Source organism: Podarcis muralis, chromosome 17, assembly GCF_964188315.1.
Source record: "Podarcis muralis chromosome 17, rPodMur119.hap1.1, whole genome shotgun sequence".
In the NCBI taxonomy this organism is placed as follows: Eukaryota; Metazoa; Chordata; class Lepidosauria; order Squamata; family Lacertidae; genus Podarcis; species Podarcis muralis.
Window position 1 is genome coordinate 8,246,201 of NC_135671.1, and position 19,856 is coordinate 8,266,056.

The following is a 19,856-nucleotide window of genomic DNA, read 5'->3' on the forward strand; positions in this document are numbered from 1 at the left end:
TTAGTCGTGTCCGACTCTTTGTGACCCCATGGACCAGAGCACGCCAGGCACTCCTGTCTTCCACTGCCTCCTGCAGTTTGGTCAAACTCATGCTGGTAGCTTCAAGAACACTGTCCAACCATCTGGTCCTCTGTCGTCCCCTTCTCCTTGTGCCCTCCATCTTTCCCAACATCAGGGTCTTTTCCAGGGAGTCTTCTCTTCTCATGAGGTGGCCAAAGTATTGGAGCCTCAGCTTCACAATCTGTCCTTCCAGTGAGCAGTCAGGGCTGATTTCCTTCAGAATGGAGAGGTTTGATCTTCTTGCAGCCCATGGGACTCTCAAGAGTCTCCTCCAGCACCATCATTCAAAAGCATCCATTCTTCGGCGATCAGCCTTCTTTATGGTCCAGCTCTCACTTCCATACATCACTACTTGGAAAACCATAGCTTTTACTATGGGACAATGACAATAACGATTATCGTATCGGAGCAGGAAGAAGGGGCTGGTGTTTCCCAAGCAGGGAAACTGCTGGTGTTTTCCCCTAGGAAAGTTTGACAGCAACCAAGTACTTTCCTCCAGAACGTTGAGTTGATCTCCCACCATAATAAAGGAACTTCACATTTGAAGTCTGAAAATACCCTCATTTGGGAAACCCCAGGGGAATACAATACTATTACTAGAGGAAGGAGAGGACAGAACAGCTTTTGTTCTCTGTCTGCTTATTTGCCTTGTTTCTAACTCCCTCCCAGCTCTCGACCTGATCTGTTCACCAGTAGTTGCTGCCCCTTGCTGGACAGTGTGGAAACCTTAGTGAAAGTCTTAGATCTAGAAGGCTGGTACCTACCCACTGTTCATCTTTGAACATGTGCCCCAAATACAGTGTACAATGCGTGTAATTTCTCAAATTGTACCCTGTTGGGCCAATAAAGATGGTGTAGAAGCCTGAGATATTGTCATTCCACGTTCTTTCGACTATCCCAAGGTAGAGGAAATATTCAGAAGGGGAAAATTTCTTGATTCGTTGGTTCATTCTGTGGGCCAGAAGGTCATGCCAGCTGCCCAAAATTCAGAGGGCTTGGATTAAAGGAAGCTGGATTGGCTTTGAAGGAGGGAGGTGTGATTAAGCCCTCTCTGAGGCCTTCCTCTTCTCCACCGGACAAACTAGATACAGAGGGCAACCTCTGCGCGCAAGACACCCCCTGTAAGGATTAATGAATGGGGGAAATGGAACAAAAATGGACTGTGGAACGAGGGGTGAGGGAGACATTCAATTCAGTTCATGTTTGAAGGTGAACGTACAAAATTTGCACTTTCTGAAACAGTGTGCAAAGCTGAAGACAGCTATCCTTTGGACTTTGCATGTATACATATACGTATACGTATACGTATACCAATACATAGGTAAAGGTAAAGGGACCCCTGACCATTAGGTCCAGTCGTGACCGACTCTGGGGTTGCGGTGCTCATCTCGCTTTATTGGACAAGGGTGCCGGCGTTTGTCCGCAGACAGCTTCCGGGTCATGTGGCCAGCATAACTAAGCTGCTTCTGGCGAACCAGAGCAGCACACGGAAATGCTGTTTACCTTCCTGCCGGAGTGGTACCTATTTATCTACTCGAACTTTGACGTGCTTTCAAACCGCTAGGTTGGCAGGAGTAGGGACCGAGCAACGGGAGCTCACCCCGTCACAGGGATTCAAACCGCCGACCTTCTGATTGGCAAGTCCTATACCCGCGTCCCTATACCAATACAGCATACACACACACACACACACACACACACAGAGAGAGACGGAAAATTGTGCATAGAAATGAATATATTAGTGGAAATAACACAAAAATTTAGGAGAAATTGCTTGCAAGAAATGTGTACATGAATAACAATAATTTATTTATATGTAAAAGCTGCATATGTAATACGTGGTAGTAAAAACTGCATGTGTACATTTGTTTATCTGGATAAATTTGAACAAAAATGTTGACGACTTTTCACGAGTTTTTAAACTAAATAAATCACAAACTGCCCCGGAACGAAGAGAACTGAAACTGACAGGTCCTCCCATCCCAATTTAGAATAAGGTTTGGGGTGGGGGAATTGATTACTGTATTGGTGATGGATCAACTAATTTAAGAACTGATTCGGGTGGTCTGTGTCGGAGGTGAAAAACTTTCGTTTCATGTGATGAGGTTGGGAAATTAATCGGCCTGTAAACTCTAGTCATTACTTCTAGATTCACAAAATTTAGTTACGTGCAAATTTTGTACAAATGTGTGCTTATGGGCATGGGAATAAGAGAACCCCTAAGCAGAATGGAGGAATCTTAACTGACAGCTGTTAAAGAGGTATGATTTGTTTTTGCTTTGTCTTTGCCTACCCTCTAGTGGGCTCTGATGGGAGTGCAGCCATTCCAAGCCCTCAACAAGGCTCATCCTCACATTGTTTCTTCCCCCACCTTGACTGCCCCATTCCCTCCAACATTTCTCCGATGAAAACAGGGACATCCTAAGGAAAAGCAGGACATTCTGGGCTCAAATCAGAAGCCAGGACAGCTTCTGTAAATCCAGGACTGCCCCTGGAAAATAGGGAAACTTGAAGGGTCTGTTACCCCAGTTGGGCAAAAAAGGAAGCAGCACACCTTTTCAGTTGTTGCCATTAAAATCTGGACGTCACTAGCTTTACACCCCCCCAAAAAGGGCTATATCACTCCTCTCCGAAGTTGGGGTGCAAGAAATGTCCCGCAGTGTTAGCTGCACCAGCAAGCTACAGGTGGCTTCTGTTTCCATGCTCTGGGTCTTTTAGTGACCTGGGAAAGCCTGTGACAGACACAGCAAGTTCTGTCCCAATGGCTATGCATGCTCTGAATTTTTGAAATGCTCCTGGGATACCCTGAACTTAATGTAACTACTGTATTTTTTGCACCATAACACTCACTTTTTTCCTCCTAGAAAGTAAGGGGAAATGTCTGTGCGCGTTATGGAGGGAATGCCTACGGGTGGCGGGGGGGGGGGATCTGCTGCAGTCGTGAGCAGAAGATCCATTATTCCCCTTCCTTTCCTCCTCTGTGGCTCACTTTGAAACAGCAAAGTGGGAGAAGAGCCGCTGAGTGGGGAGGAGAGAGGGACAGAGAGCCTGCTTCTTTAAAGGAACAAAGCGGGAGAGGAGAGGAGCCGCTTACACGAGTGTAAAGAACGGATCCACATGAATCCTCATGCACTGGGTCACCCCAAATTCACCATCAGATCACATAGCATGTCCATGGCTACATCTTACACCAACAAAATCACGCACCCACTGTTGCCTGGGGCCGCAGTGGTGCAAAAACGTGGTTACAAAGCATGGATCCACATGGATCCTCAGGATTTTTGCATTGGGATACCCCAAACTCACTGTCAGATCACATGTCTGTGGCCACAGCATGAACCACAAAAATCATACATCCACTGTTTCATTTAGAATATTTTTTTTCTTGTTTTCCTCCTCTAAAAACTACGTGCGTGTTATGGTCGGGTGCATGTTATAGAGCGAAAAATACGGTAATTGCTTCTGCAACAGATTTTAGGGACCACCACTGGGTGAATTTGGATGGGTGGTAGTATCTTACACACTCCGACTCAAGAGAGGTCACAGTAAAGAGAAATATGAACAGGTCTACTTCCACCCTCGAGGGAGTTCCAGAATCTGCACAACATGCGGCTGCTTGACTGCTCAGTGGGGCAGGATATTGCCAACACGTCACTCCACGGTCGAAATGATTGCACTGGCTACCAGTTAGTCGCCGGGATAAGTTCAAGGTACTGGTTTTGGCATAGAAAGGCCAATACAGATTGAGACCATGACATCTGAAATAACTTTAATAATCATTTTATTATTTGTTACCCCAGCCACTCTGGGCAGCTTCCAGCATATACAGAAACATAATAAAACTTCAAACATAAAAAGCTCCCCTAAACAGGGCTGCCTTCAGATGTCTTCTAAAAGTCAGACAGTTGTTTATTTCCTTCACATCTGACATGCCACGGGGCAGGCACCATGAAGGTCCTCTGCCTGGTTTTTACCCAGAAGGTCTTCTGCCTGGTTCCCTGTAGCTTCACTTCTGACATTGAGGGAACCACCAGAAGGCCCTCAGAGGTGAACCTCAGTGTCCTGGCTGGACGATGGGGATGGAGACGCTCCTTTGGGTATACTGGGATGAGGCTGTTTAGGGCTTTAAAGGGCAGCACCAACACTTTGAATTGTGCTCAGAAATGTCCTCGGAGTCAATGTTGGTCTTTCAGAACCGGTATTATATGGTCCCTGCAGCCGCTCCCAGTCTAGCTGCCGCATTCTGGATTAGTTGCGGTTTCTGAGTCACCTTCAAAGGTAGCTCCACACAGAGCATTTTGCAGTGGTCCAAGCGGGACTATTGCACTCTGCAGGTGAAGGCTTCTTGCAGATGCCATGTTAGGGGCCTTGTCTAAAGGTTTGCAGCCATCTAAAGTTACCCACTCACTTGGGGGGGGGGGGACTGCAATGACAAGGAATGTGCAGAAACAGGAAGCAAGTAACGCTATTGCTACTGACTTCAGATCCAGCTGCTCTTAAAGGCACAGCTACATTGCCTAGTTGAAAACCAAATAAAAGCTGTGAGAGAAAATGAACTGGTGGGATGAAGAAATTAAAGCACCTTAAAGGAATCTTATTCTTTGGCAATCACTCAGACGAGTAAGATTGGGTAGGACCCTGCTATCTATCTATCTATCTATCTATCTATCTATCTATCTATCTATCTATCTATCTATCTATCTATCTATCTACTGTATCTATCTATCTATATCCATTACTGGCTTTTCCTTTAAAAATAGAATAAAAAATGAAGCATGTTTGTTCTTATATAATTGAGATAGTCTTCTTCTTTGGCAATCACTCGTAGCCAAGTAAGATTGTCTTCCATGAACACGGTCTTAACAGTGAGTCCGTAAGCAACTGTGGAGGCCAATTCTGGATCCACACATCCTTCCACAGTGGGGACATAGGTTTCCGGGCGGGAGATGATCACAGTGAGGGTTTGCCAAACGTGCCTTCCTCATAGCACGTTTCTCCCTTTCGTCCCGAGTTTGGGTGTCTTCAAAGTCCATGACACCTTTGGTAAAGACTGTTGTCCAACTAGAACACTCGCAGGCCAGTGTTTCCCAGTTGTCGATGTTTATACTACATTTTTATACAACATACACCAAAGCACAAAGGACTTTGGTTTCTAACATGGCCACTGAGTTGTTTATGCAGCTCTTTTCAATGTATTTGTCCTGCCCCAGGGCACTTCACGTTCCCCCCTCCCTTTCTCTCAAGGGTAATTAATTAAGAGCATCCAGATTGCTCCGTGTACACAGCCTCACCTGTGCCTCTCCGTGTTTTGCCATCCAGTTCCTAGAACCACCTTTCCAAAGATCTGCAGTGTCAGTTTGTATGTGTTTATTGCTTTGGTGTGCTGTTACCTAAGCAATAAGAGCCAACCTTTATTCAGGACAATAAAAGTCACCGCCTTCATCCTTAAGCACGATCATCACACGGAAACAGGTGGGGCTCCAAAGGTGCTCAGAGAGCCGGCCCCACCTTCCTGAAGTCACTGACTTGGCATCACCTGCAACGGCAACCCTTTCCTGATTCCGCGGTTCCACTTCTGTTTCCTCTCCCCTCCCTTTCTTCCCCATAAAATACTACCCAGAACAAGCTCAGCTGCAGCGCTAGCCTGGTTTCTCTGTACACACAGAAGTTTCGGTCATACTAGCCAGTTTCTTTTAACCGGGCACACGGCAGGGAGAGAGCGAGAAACAGTTGCAGCAGGCGTTGTCTGCAGCACGACAGGTAAACAGCCGCTTCTCCCTTAATATCTGTATCCAAGCCAGGGCTAAATACAGGATTTTTGCAGGTGGGGTGGAGGAAGGGAGAGACAGTTCTCATAAGGCATCGGCTTAAACCTGGAAAAAGGATAGATCCCACGAACCAGGAATTGTCTCCCACTGCCTGTGACCTTTTTGAGTGCTGTATGACAACAGTATCACTGCTTAGGCGATTTAATAATTTGCTGGTTGAGTGGAGGGAGGACCAGGTGAAAGCGTGGACTTGAGGTCCTCTGGAGGCTGACCTGAGCAGAGGGATAAAAGCCCACTCCCTCTAGCCAAGGCAGGAAAGGTCTTCTTCAAGGTTTGAAGTTATTTTCTGAAGGATAGGATGTTCCTTTAAAACACTGGAATCCTGGGCTAGAAAATAGCTCTTGGAAGGAACAGCAGGTCCCTTGGGACTTCTGCCTCTGCGGATCTGAGCCGCAGCTTCTCCATCTGGGCTCTTCATGTGTTTCCTTGCAAGCTTAGTCGGGTCTTCCCCAAATGTAACTACTCTCCCCCTGTGAATCTTCCCTTTATTCTGTGTCCTGGGCAGCTGTCTACCAGCTCCACCAGGTACACCAGCTGTGACTGTACCTGCCTGCACGCTGCCTTGCCAGAGTGGTACATGCTCTGGTTATCTCCTGCTTGGACTACTGCAATGCGTTCTGTGTGGGGCTACCTTTGAAGGTGACCCAGAAACTACAACTAATCCAGAATGCAACAGTTAGACTGGTTACTGGGAGTGGCTGCCGGGACCATATAAATGACACCGGTCCTGAAAGACATTGGCTCCCAGTACAATTCCGAGCACAATTCAAAGTGTTGGTGCTGACCTTTAAAACCCTAAATGGCCTCGGCCCAGTATACCTGAAGGAGTGTCTCTACCCCCATTGTTCAGCCCAGACACTGAGGTCCAGCGCCGAGGGCCTTCTGGCGGTTCCCTCACGGTGAGAAGTGAGGTTCCAGGCAGAGGGCCTTCTCGGTAGTGGCGCCCATCCTCCCATCAGATGTGAAGGAAATAAACAACTATCCAACTTTTAGAAGACATCTGAAGGCAGCCCTGTTTAGGAAAGTTCTTTATGTTTGATGTTTTAACGCATTTTTAATATTCTGTTGGGAGCCACCCAGAGTGGCTAGGGAAACCCAGCCAGATGGGCGGGGTAAAAACAATTAATAATAATAATAATAATAATAATAATAATAATAATAATAATTAAATGGCTGTAGATGCGTTCTGCAGCAGACTTTGTGTGGCGTAAATGATACGATGCCTGGCTGGCACCACACAGTGAAGCAGAACGTAAACTAGCTTTCTTCTCGGGACGGAGCAATCTCACAGCAGGTATATAAGGACCTGAGCAAGTAAAGCAAGGTTGTTTCCTGAGGGCAAGTGGTTTTTCAGTCACCTGTCTGTACCCATAACAGCTTCTGTCTCTCTGTCGCCTGGCACAGAATGCGGACGCCGACCGCCATGATCGTGGGCATCGTCCTGGGCCCCTGCGGCCTCGTCCTGAACCTGACCAGCACTCTGGCTCCCGCCTGGAGGGATTTAAGCCGTATCCCTGACCAAGCCTACGACATGATCCAGCACCAAGGCATCTGGGACATCTGCAACGAGTTTCAAGGCACCCAGAAGACTCAGTGCAACATCAAGGACACGCTGGGGTACTTCTCCCACCAGACTGTGCAAGTCGCCAAAGGGCTGATGCCATCCTCTGTGGCCGTCACGGTCCTGGGGTTGGTTGTGGCTTCGCTGGGCGTTCGCTGCTGGCAGGATATGCCCCAGTACCTGCTGGCTGGGCTGGGCGGCCTGCTGCTCTTTGTTTCCGGGCTGCTTAGCCTGATCGCTGTCTCTTGGTACAATCACGACATCCAAAACCTTCCCTTCACAGCCGGCAGCAGCCTAGGGGTGGGTTACTGCCTGGTGCTAGGCTACTTAGGGAGCTGCCTGGAGATAATTGGGGGCTTCTCCCTTTCGCTCAGCTTTGCTCAGTGCTGCAAGGAGCGCAAGCTGAAGAAAGCAGCGATGGATTACAGCTACCCACCCAGCAGTCAGAGGGCCCCAGCGACCACGGCTGCCATTTCTCCCTCCTTTGGCAACACAGAGATCCAAATGGACTATTACAGGACTCCAACCCCCAGGTCTTACACCAACCCCCAGGACGTACTGGAAAGTGAACACCCCAGTAACTGGAGCAGGTTTCCCTGCGATTCTGACTTATAGCCCTAAGCCGGGACACTCTTGCAAGGAACGAGCTGCAGAAAGATTCCTTCTGGAACTCTGCTCGGACAACAAAGATACCCAGTGCGGAAAGTTCGTCTACAAATTTAATTCCGGCAAAGACGTTTTCCTACCTCTTTCGTGAATCAAGCAAGTGCCATAGCCCTAAACCGCTACAGATTCTGGTTCTACGCTTTTCTTTTCGCTTTCTCTCAGGTTAAACATTATATTAAGACAGAAATTAAATCACTCTTGCGTGAGGAAGCGATAGGGAGTTTGAGCGGTCCTCTTCACTGTGCAATTTTTGGGATGGGGAGGGGCTTGCAGGGCAGCAAGCATAATTGTTTTACTGCTTTTGCACACATTTACTTGAAGAGTGCCCCGGAGCTTTGTTAAGCAAATGGACAAGATGGTTTTTTTGCACACTGGGTGAAAGCTGAAAATTCAGGACCCTGGAATATCTTGGAGCGGGGGCAGGGCTCCTCTGCAGCAACAGATCTGCTTTCATCCCCCTGCGCCACCACCTTCTGTTTACTAAATTGGTAAGAGACCAGGAATCTATCATCCCTCAGGGTTTGACTGTACTCTCAAAGAGATGCCTTGTTTTCCTATTTACAGATGGATACATAAAAATGCAATATACGCAGAATAAAAGTTATCTTTTGTATGGCGATTTACACAGCGTCACTAGCCGAATCTTGCCTTCAGAAAATGCATCTTACCCCTCAAGTGTTTACTTCAAAAGGATCGCTTGATTCTCAGCACTTTTAAAGTATCTCCCACCCACCCACCCAATGCTGGGAACTAACTTAAGGGTGCCGATAATTGTAGCTCTGTGAGGGATAAAGTACAATTCCCAGGATTCTTTGAGTGGGTGGGGAATGTGCTTTAAATTCATAGTGTGTAAATAGCCCAAGTCCTTCCTTTCTACATGCACTCATTTTCCTAAAACGACCACCTGTCAGAATAAGCAACAAGTATTTGGTTGGAGTATGTGGAATGTTTTCCTAGGAGAGAGAAAACATGTTAGGAATGCATGTTAGGGAAATGAGTTAATGCATGATGGTTTAGCACATCTGAGCTATGTGTATTAGAGTGTATTAGAGATGTGGGTGGCACTGTGGCAAGCCCACTGAGCTTCTTGGGCTTGCCAATCAGAAGGTCGGCGGTTCGAATCCCCGCAATGGGGTGAGCTCCCGTTGCTCTGTCCCAGTTCCTGCCAACCTAGCAGTTTGAAAGCACACCAGCGCAAGTAGATAAACAGGTACTGCTGTGGCAGGAAGGTAAACGGCGTTTCCGTGCACTCTGGTTTCCGTCACAGACCTCCGTGGTACCAGAAGCGGTTTAGTCATGTTGGCCACATGACCCGGAAAGATGTCTGTGGACAAACACCGGCTCCCTTGGCCTGAAAGCGAGATGAGCGTCGCAACTCCATAGTCACCTGGACTTGACTTAACCATCCAGGGGTACTTTTCCTTTTCACCTTTTAGAGTGCACACATTAATTGCTATGTTCCCCCCCCCCAAATCAAGGAAATCTTCATTAAGCATGGTAATGAGAATTCTGTTACAGAACCTTTATAAGTGTTACAATAGCTGTTCCTGAACCAGAAGAGCTTGAAACAAAATTAAAAAATTCCTTCCAGTAGCACCTTAGAGACCAACTAAGTTTGTTATTGGTATGAGCTTTCGTGTGCATGCACACTTCTTCAGATCTGCAAACGAAAGCTCATGCCAATAACAAACTTAGTTGGTCTCTAAGGTGCTACTGGAAGGATTTTTTTTATTTTGTTTCGACTACAGCAGACCAACACAGCTACCTACCTGTAACTAGAAGAGATTGATTACATTAGCTCAGGCACTGGTGCATTCAAGGTTGGATTACTGCAATGCATGCTATGGGTGGCTTCCCTTACACTAGATCGGGAAACTGCAACTGGAGCAGAATGAGGCCCAGTCAGTATACAACAGGGGGTCAGCAAACTTTTTCAGCAGGTGGCAGGTCCACTGTCCCTCAGACCTTGTGGGGGGCTGGACTATATTTTGAAGGGGGGGAAATGAACTAATTCCTATGCCCCACAAATAACCCAGAGATGCATTTTTAAAAGGAACACATTCTATTCATGTAAAAACACACTGATTCCCAGACTGTCCGCGGGCCGGACTGAGAAGGCGATTGGACCAGATCCGGCCCCCGGGCCTTAGTTTGCCTACCCATGGTATACAATATCTCTACGCTGGTGGCCTATTTCCTACCATTCAAGTTCAAGGTGTTACATATATAATACTGTATATTAGTATATAAGGCTCTTAGTTATATATTAACAGACCTTCCAAGTGTCTCTATTTTCCAGGGGCAGTCCTGAATTTACAGAAGTTTTGTCAGTGCTTCAACAACAGATGGCAACGATTTTAGCAGCAGACCTGCTTGTGCCTTTAGGTCCGGGTTTCCTAAACTTGGGTCTCCAGCTGTTTTTGGACTACAACTCTCATCATGCCTAGCTAGCAGGAATTGTAGGTGCATGTTTGGAGACTTAAGAGCAGGGATCGCCTTAGTTTATTCAGAGTTCATTTTCTGCAAGTGAGAAGAATCCCTGTTTCCCCCCTCTTCTCCTTTTTCCTGTGACTGCCATGCAGTCATGCAATGTGTTAATATTTTACCAGTTTATATACTATTTGCACAGCAGGCATAATACATTCACAAGGAAGCAGACTGTGCCCTGTTTTGTTTTTAAAGCATAAAAATTTTTTTTAACTCACTGTTTGTACTTTAGCAATAATTTCCCTTCAACTAGTAGGAAGAATGCTGGCTTAACAGTGCTTCCCAAAGACTGCTGATCTGTTTTTAGTTGCAAGTGGAGTGGAAGCTCTGCTTTGACTTTTGGAACTCAAATAATGTCCTGGGCAAAATGGGCAGTTCCCCTCCCCCTCCCCCAAATTTTCATTGGGGCAATTTTAATTTGGCTGGAGCATAGGGGGAAATATCTCCTCGTCTTGCTGCACTTCCAAACGTGACACCCCCCCCCCAATAATTTATTGGGGAGGGAATAAATGTCTATGAAGGCAGTACTCATGTGCAAAGGGAAGGATTACATCGATTGTAGAAGTTAACACTAAGGAGAGATGAAGCATAGAGAGGGGGATTTCTTTAGCAATAACCAGCCAAATCCCAAAGACGACCTGTGCAACAGGTTATCTACATCTGGGGGAACTGTGCAACTGTTCCTCTGTGTCAAAAGCAGTCTGCTTTTTTTTTCTGAGCTCTGAAAAAAATGGAAAGCTCAATAGGAAAACTTGGGACGTCTCAGAATGCCTCCAGATAACCCATTCATCCCAAGTCTTGCGCAATTATGAGGTTAGATTATATCTGATCTGACCATTTGGTCAGATTTGTTTGTGCTCAGGTAATACAACAATGAACGTTCATCTCGATTTGTTGTTGTTTTTTAAATCAATTCCAGAATTTTCAATGCACTGTCACTTTCCTAATGTCAGTAAGAAATTGCTAAAAGGATATGTGTTGGGCTAAGGCAGTGTTTCCCCAAACTTGGGTCCCCAGCTGTTTTTTTAGACTACAACTCCCATCATCCCTAGCTAGCAGGACAAGTGGTCAGGGATGATGGGAACTGTAGTCCCAACACAGCTGGAGACCCAAGTTTGGGAAACCCTGGGCTAAGGTGATAGAGCCCTTCAATTGTACAACGCTAAAATTCCTGGTGTCTCCCTCCTGCAAAATCCAGACTCTTGACCATGACATCATGCAAATGCCCAGAATAAAGTGCAAATATTCCACAGAAAATGCCCAGTGTGGAAACAGACATAGGTAAAGGTAAAGGGACCCCTGACCATTAGGTCCAGTCATGGCCGACTCTGGGGTTGCAGCGCTCATCTCGCTTTATTGGCCGAGGGAGCCGACGTACAGCTTCCGGGTCATGTGGCCAGCATGACTAAGCCGCTTCTGGTGAAGCAGAGCAGCACATGGAAATGCCGTTTACTTTCCCGCTGGAGAGGTACCTATTTATCTACTTGCACTTTTGAACTGCTAGGTTGGCAGGAGCAGGGACTGAGGAACAGGAGCTCACCCCCTCACAGGGATTCGAACCACCGACCTTCTGATCGGCAAGTCCTAGGCTCTGTGGTTTAACCAACAGCGCCACCCGCGTCCCTTGGAAACAGACATAGCATATGCCAAATTCCCACTATCGTGCGGGCGATGCATTTTGGGGGGGAAAGAGATTGCAAGACACTGATCTACTGTGAATCATTTATTTGTTTGCTTTACGAGTCTGTGCCCATGCCTGTCTTCATTGGAGTCGACAATTCCTGCGGAGGATTGCAAAGCCACATTTTAGGACTCTCAGCATTTTCACCTGGACTATCAAAAGCAGTGGTACTACACCCAGTTAAGTTCTTCAGGCAAGGAAGAACTGCAGACAGATTGCTGGAAGCTTTGCCAAGTAGGGGGTGCGCTTATTTCAGCCAGCGTGCCTCCCTCTGTCCTGCCAGCATCTTAACCACTCACAAGCACAGCTGCTCTAAGAGGCAGCGAGGTTTTTCTGACCCTGCTGCTGGCTTTGCCTTTTGCAATAGCCAGGCCAGGTTTAAAATCCCGAAGTAGGAAGAACACTTGTTCCAAGAACACAGGAAGCATATACCAGTGCTCAGAATTGGAAGCTTAGGACAGGAATCTTAAGAAGCCCTCACCTGCTCGGGGTCATAAGCTGCATTGATACAGGTTTCATCTTCAACGAAATTGTCTTCTTTGTCGCTGTCCTTCTGGTAGCTGGCCAGCGGTCCAGTTGATGATACACTTGAAGTCCTGTGGGAGGAAGATACACATATTGACTGTGATGCAAATCCTAGGCTGGAACCCTTGTGCTAAGCTGTTAAGAGGCACAGTGATCTTGTAGAACCACCCACACCACTAATTTGGAACCCAAACTACATGCATCAATGCAAATCGCAGTTGCAGCACATGCGCACCAGAATCTTTCATGATTCTGTGAACAGGCACAAGCAAGCCATTCAAATTTAGAAACAAAGCAGACTGTCTCTGCACAAGCAAATGACTGCTGCCCATATTTTGGGCTCAGCCAAAGTGAGCATCAGGGACGAAGGTGGTGCTGTGGGTTAAACCACAGAGCCTAGGACTTGCCGATCAGAAGGTCGACAGTTCGAATCCCCACGACAGGGTGAGCTCCCGTTGCTCGGTCCCTGCTCCTGCCAACCTAGCAGTTCGGAAGTGCAAGTAGATAAATAGGTACCGCTCCGGCGGGAAGGTAAACAGTGTTTCCGTGCACTGCTCTGGTTCACCAGAAGCGGCTTAGTCATTTACCTTCCCGCCGGAGCAGTACCTATTTATCTACTTGCACTTTGACGTGCTTTTGAACTGCTAGGTTGGCAGGAGCAGGGACTGAGCAACGGGAGCTCACCCCGTCACGGGGATTCGAACCGCCAACCTTCTGATCAGCAAGCCCTAGGCTCTGTGATTTAACCCACAGTGCCACCCGCGTACAGAACGGCAAATAGCCTTACCTTTGCCGCGTTCTTTGCTTCCTGAAGTAGACAAAGGTCCCTGCTGCTGCCATGGCCATTAGCAGGATGGAAATGATGCCCAGAACGAGACCGGCCCTAGACTTCTCCTCCTCCTCTTCACAGTAGTCTCCACTATAGCCCAGGGTGCAGATGCATTTCACTGTATCGCCCTCCATAGTGCAGTCCCCTCTCCTGTTACAGGTCTCGCTGCTGCAAGGCTGAGACTCCAGGCCACTTTTCACGATTCCCTGCACCAGAGAAGATTCTTTCCATTTCTTTTTGGGAGGTAATGTAGTCTTCTGGCTTCTGCTTGGCTCAAGTGCCAATGCTGCTGTTGCAGTCGTACTCCTCCTTGTGTATTTTTTTACTTGTGCAGTTCCATCCGTAGGCTTCTTGGTGATGGTTTTGGTGGGTGCCTCTGTGTTTTTCTTAACAAGAAAGGGTTTTGTTTGCATCCGTGTGGAAGGCCGGTGTGTGGGCTGGGCTTTCTTCTTCGGAGTGTTGTTGCCTGCCGGCAGAAAAGACATCAACACATTGCTTTTGGGACACAGTGAGATCAGCCTAGGACCATATGACTGATCTGGTGGTTTAAGGATAGAAAATGTAGCTGCCTGCAAAGCTTACTTTCAGAGGTTATGCTATGTACAGTGGTACCTCGGGTTAAGTACTTAATTCGTTCCGGAGGTCTGTTCTTAACCTGAAACTGTTCTTAACTTGAAGCACCACTTTAGCTAATGGGGCCTCCTGCTGCTGCCACGCCGCCGGAGCCCTATTTCTGTTCTTATCCTGAAGCAAAGTTCTTAACCTGAAGCACTATTTCTGGGTTAGCGGAGTCTGTAATCTGAAGCGTATGTAACCCGAGGTACCACTGTACTTGATAGTTCACCTTTCCTTTTCTAGCAAAGTCATAAAACACAGATTCTCAAAGGTTTATCTTAAATTGTTTGATTTATCTGTTGACCAACTTAGCTACTTTGGCCAACAGTTTGGCTGTGGGCATATTCCAGTCTTCCTGCCAACCTAGCAGTTCAAAAGCACGTCAAAGTGCAAGTAGATAAATAGGTACCGCTCCGGCGGGAAGGTAAACGGCGTTTCCGTGTTCTGCTCTGGTTCGCCAGAAGCGGCTTAGTCCTGCTGGCCACATGACCTGGAAGCTGTACGCCGGCTCCCTCGGCCAATAAAGTGAGATGAGCGCCGCAACCCCAGAGTCGGCCACAACTGGACCTAGTGGTCAGGGGTCCCTTTACCTTTTTATATTCCAGTCTAGAATCTACCCATTCTACAAAGCACCATCATTGCTTCCCCGATAGAATACTGAAAATGTATTTTCAGTAAAGCGTTGAGAATACGAAGCAGTTTCTACCTCCTGCTCACAGAATAGTTCCTAAGGGCCCCCATTGGAAGACAGCGTGACAAACTAGTTTTAAGTATGTAGCTTGGATTTCCCTTATGTTTTGCATAATCTTATGTTAGCTATAATCGTGCCTTGGATAGCCTCATGGGCTATGGTGCAACTTTTCTGTACTAGCAAAGCAAGAGGAGCTCACCCCCGTTGAGCGGATTCGAACTGCCGACCTTCTGATCAGCAGGCCCAAGAGGCTCAGTGGCTTAGACCAGTGTTCCCCAACCTTGGGTCTCCAGCTGTTTTTGGACTACAACTCCCATCATCCCTCGCTAGCAAGACCAGTGGTCAAGGATGATGGGAATTGTAGTCCGAAAACAGCTGGAGACCCAAGGTTGGGGAACACTGGCTTAGACCACAGCTGACCACATGACCCAGAAAGGTGTCTGTGGACAAACGCCGGCTCCCTTGGCCTGAAGTGAGATGAGCCATAGTCGCATTTGACCAGACCTAACTGTCCAGGGGTCCTTTACCTTTACCTTACTAGGAAAGAACAGTCTTTCATTACATTTAAAGCTGTAGTAGCTGGGTTCTATGAAAAGGGAATGATTTTCTGGTAAGGCAGAAGAGTTAGGATTTGGATTTGATACCCCGCTTTATCACTACCTGAAGGAGTCTCAAAGCGGCTAACATTCTCCTTTCCCTTCCTTCCCCCACAACAAACACTCTGTGAGGTGAGTGGGGCTGAGAGACTTCAGAGAAGTGTGACTAGCCCAAGGTCACCCAGCAGCTGCATCTGGAGGAGCGGGGAAGCGAACCCGGTTCACCAGATTACGAGTGTACCGCTCTTAACAACTATGAATCTAGCTGTCCAACCATTAGGAGTTCAGGCATTTCTAAGGGCCATTTAGCAAAGCAGAATTCCCCAAGGATCCATTTACTCACAACACAACACAACACAACACAACACAACACAACACAACACAACACAACACATGCAGTTTCTCAGCTGGGTTACTCACAGTCTCTCTCATCTGATCCATCAGAGCAATCAATGCTGCCATCACAAACTTGCTCTTTTGCAATACATTTGCTGTTATCCTTGCAGGCTTGGAGCGGCTCTGAGCATCGTGGTTCGGTGCACCTAGTACCGTGCTCTAGAACGTACCCGGCGATGCACCTGCAACTTCTCCCTTGCGGAATTGGCAAGCAAATGTGGCTGCATCCACCATTCTTTTCCGAACAGCCATTGTGACCTAGAAGTAGCAAGAGAAAGATTTTGGCTTCCCTGCTACTCTGCAAAATGTGGTGTGTTAAAAGGAAGCACCCTCCTGTCAGCTTGGTTGCTGGTGCAATAAACCCGTGGTTGGTTTTTTGGGGGGTGGGTGGGTGGGTTATAAACAGGAATAATTTTATACAAGGAAGTATACCAAGTTCTCTCATGTCATATGTATACCACAAAAATAGCATAATAAATGTGGAAAAGTATCTGCAACATATGTTTCATTATTAGTGGTCAATGTATGAGTTCTTGGTTTATGAATTGGTTTAAACAATTAGGAGGAAGAAGAAGGAGGAGGGGGGAAAGGGGGAAGAGGGGGAGTGGTGGGTGGGGTGATTATGCTTAGTGGTGGGGGGTATCAGCGTTACTTGTATGGGTTCTCTTACTATTCACTTGTTTTATTTCCTTGGTGGTGAGAGAGGTTGCGAGTGGCTTAGGGTGTGGTTGGTTGTCTTTGGTTGGCTGTAGTGAGAATTGTTACAGATAGGTAGCCGTGTTGGTCTGCCATAGTCAAAACAAAAAAAATTCCTTCCAGTAGCACCTTAAAGACCAACTAAGTTAGTTCTTGGTATGAGCTTTCGTGTGCATGCACACTTCTTCAGATACACTGAAACAGAAGTTGCCAGATCCTTCTATATAGTGAGAAGGTGGGGAGGGGTATTACTCAGAAGGGTGGTAGGAATGGGTGATTGGCAGATAGCTGTGATGAGCCTGTTGACGACTCTTAACGACTGCAATAGGTCTTACAGGAAAAAGCAAGGGGTGAGAAGGTGAAAAATGGCTTTGTCATGTATAATGAGATAAGAATCCAATGTCTTTGTGTTCAGACCAGGTCTCTCCATGGTTTTAAGTTTGGTAATGAGTTGCAATTCAGCAGCTTCTCTTTCCAGTCTATTTCTGAAATTCCTTTGTAGTAAAACAGCTACTTTGAGATCTTGTATAGAATGTCCTGGGAGACTGAAGTGTTCTCCTACTGGTTTCTCTGTCTTGTGATTCTTGATGTCAGATTTATAGTGAGAATTGTTTTTGTGTGTGAGTGGGGTGTAAGTGTGTATTTTTGAATAAGGTTAGCCAGATTGATTCATATGCTCCCGGAAGATTCTTGATGTTGTCTTGTTGAGCTATGTATGTGATAAAGGGGAACCAAACTGGGGTGAAGGCGTCTTCTTCTATTTGTCCCCGTGTCGGTTTATTGGTTACTTTTTCTAAAATAAACCTGTGTTGAACCCTTCTGTTACCTGGTCCCCAGTTTAAGCAATCTAGAGCAAGCCTTAAAAGATAGCGGGAGTTCTTCCAGAAGGCAAGCAGCTTGACAGATTCTAGTAAGGAAAAACTGGTGCCCCTATTTTTGTGTTAGGTTAAGAAGCCACCATTTTGAGTTATACCCCCCCCAAAGGGCCCCGGTTGACCAAGTAACTGCTCAGAAGTGACCCTGGTCACCCTTTTAAAACTTTAATAATGTTTACCTTGTTGGTTGAGTTTGCTGTAGATCTTTATATCCACAAGTTTCTGCTCTTCTTTAAACCACCAGTTTTCCGAATCATCCAGTCTGCTGTGCCACACCTTCGTTGCACCTATTAAGACATAAAATTAGAGAGAAAAATTGGAGACACATTCTTTACAGTGACCTAGGGCATTACTGGTGTGTGTGTGTGTGTGTGAAACTATATGGCATTAGAATTTCCCACTCCAATTCTCAACTAGCTAGAATCTGTTTATTTCTGAGCTAATTAGGTAAGTTATCTTCATGCACAGTGCACTGCATCAAGGCTCCCAAAGAATACCAGCTGAATGTGTCCTATAAGCTTAGGAATAATGCTAAATACTCATCTGAATCCCCTAGAATGCCGATCATTTAAGACTTCTAGCTAGGATCAGTTCCTTGGCATCTGCCCCACTTAATTTTGTTGGCATGCCATGGACTTCTCAAGTCCAGGCAGGTGATCAAGCAGGTGATCTGCCACATCTACCCAGTGGCGTAAGCATGGGGGGACATAGGGCCGTGGCTCTGGGTGCACATTTCTGAGGGGGCACAACCAGGAGCCCCCCACGACAGGCACCCTCATCGAGGCTGGAGCTGTAGGGAGACAAGCTGCGCCCAGGCATAGCCTTTGGGGCTGGGGCACTGGCAGTACCTCCTCCTCCTCGTGGCCAGCGAAATGACCTCCGTGTGCCCCGCCACTGGGCTGGCCGAGAGGGAGGGAGAAAGAGGAAGGTAGAAAAGCACTGCTGGAGCCACAAGCATTGCTCAGAGTGCCTTGCTGCAATGATAGGTAGCGTGAGGGGACACGGTGTTGCCCTCAACTTCACTTTTTGTCTGCCTTATCTCTGCTCCCTGGTTGGGACTAGTTCGCAAGGAGAGATTCCCTTGATTAGACGCTGGCCAGCAAAGGGACTGACCATTGCGCAGTCCACCAGAGGGGTACAGCACTTGCCCCACCACAGAGAGCAGCAACCCATGCTACTGTTAGTTTCTGTCCTTATCACTGTGCAGCTGCATGGAGTCACAGGACTCTGTTTACATTCCAGAGACCTTCAAGTCTCACGGGAAAGGGAGATGGGATGTGACGTCAGTGGTTTCCTGTTTCCTTTGTTCCTTGCTTCAGTTGTTCTCTGCTTTCATAGAGAGGGGGTGTATTTTCTGTTCTGCGTAGCTAGAAAATAAAACTCTTTACAATTTAGCTCATACAGTCTCATCCTTCCCTGTGCTGGGAACTCTGCTGATTGAAGGATGTGCCTTGGAGCCTTATCAAAGGCTCGAGGTCGTTAATTATTCGTCGGAGGCGATTTCAAAGGCTCGGCCGAACGGAGTTCCGACAGCTACACCCCTGCATCAACTCACACTTTATTTAAATATAATGTTTTGCTGGAGTTCTGCAATTGTTGGAGCCTGCTTACCATTGCGTGCCGTTGTGGTCCAGACCATTATCCCCTCCCCGGCAGTGAAGAGTGTAAGGCCACGCAGCCCAGAACGAATGAGCCTGTGCTGAGTGCCATCCATCCGAATGCTTTCCACAGTGCCTTTTGCTGGAAGAAAGGAAGTTAGAGGCTGAGCTGTGTAAGAGGAATATGCATGGGAACTACTCCTGTTGTTTCTTAGGAGCAAAAATATCATTGAGATTCAACCCACAGTACATGAAGGACTGGCATCTGCAGAGAAGCATCTCATTCGCTGACTTCCATTCTCTAAACTTTGCATGATCTTGAAATATCTCGTCTTGAAGGCATTCCTAGCAGGAAGTCACCAACACTTGTTACATTGATTAGATCTTGCTGGCCATGCCTATCTTGGACTTTTGCTTCTCTGCAGGATACAGATACAGCTTAAACACTGACACCATATCCGAACTGGATTTGAAAGCCAGTCCATTATAGTAAATAAAAATAAATGCAATAAAGTTAACAAAGGATCCATTTCCAGATCCCAAGATGGGTTATTTTAAAAGTTAGCTAGTGGTTCAGCCAGGGAAGCGGGTAGCGCTGTGGGTTAAAGCCTCAGCGCCTAGGACTTGCCGATCGAAAGGTCGGCGGTTCGAATCCCCGCGGCGGGGTGCACTCCCGTTGCTCGGTCCCAGCGCCTGCCAACATAGCAGTTCGAAAGCACCTCCGAGTGCAAGTAGATAAATAGGGACCGCTT

At 47.0% G+C, this 19,856-nt stretch overlaps 2 protein-coding genes across 2 annotated transcripts in view; one reads left to right on the forward strand and one right to left on the reverse strand.

Annotated features, from left to right (window-relative positions):
- Nucleotides 1-5,660: 5,660 nt before the first annotated feature.
- On the forward strand, nucleotides 5,661-8,734 carry CLDN23 (claudin 23). The gene is made up of 2 exons (XM_028713149.2): nucleotides 5,661-5,820; nucleotides 7,293-8,734. The coding sequence occupies exon 2, from the start codon at nucleotides 7,294-7,296 to the stop codon at nucleotides 8,062-8,064; it is 771 nt and encodes a 256-aa protein (XP_028568982.2). The 5' UTR covers nucleotides 5,661-5,820; nucleotide 7,293; the 3' UTR covers nucleotides 8,065-8,734.
- A 3,082-nt stretch (nucleotides 8,735-11,816) lies between these two features.
- Nucleotides 11,817-19,856, reverse strand: part of LOC114587982 (low-density lipoprotein receptor-related protein 2-like) — an 85,990-nt gene continuing 77,950 nt past the window's right edge. Inside the window, exons 28-33 of the mRNA XM_077921620.1 lie at nucleotides 19,118-19,246; nucleotides 17,686-17,793; nucleotides 15,960-16,193; nucleotides 13,596-14,103; nucleotides 12,765-12,879; nucleotides 11,817-12,383 (exon numbers count right to left, since the gene is read on the reverse strand). Of these exons, the coding sequence (XP_077777746.1) occupies nucleotides 12,339-12,383; nucleotides 12,765-12,879; nucleotides 13,596-14,103; nucleotides 15,960-16,193; nucleotides 17,686-17,793; nucleotides 19,118-19,246 (1,139 nt within the window). The 3' untranslated portion in view covers nucleotides 11,817-12,338. The remainder of the gene's footprint in view (nucleotides 12,384-12,764; nucleotides 12,880-13,595; nucleotides 14,104-15,959; nucleotides 16,194-17,685; nucleotides 17,794-19,117; nucleotides 19,247-19,856) is intronic.

Excerpts from the sequence above, each read along its gene's own strand:
- CLDN23 (XM_028713149.2), top strand. The coding sequence starts at position 7,294 with ATGCGGACGCCGACCGCCATGATCGTGGGCATCGTCCTGGGCCCCTGC.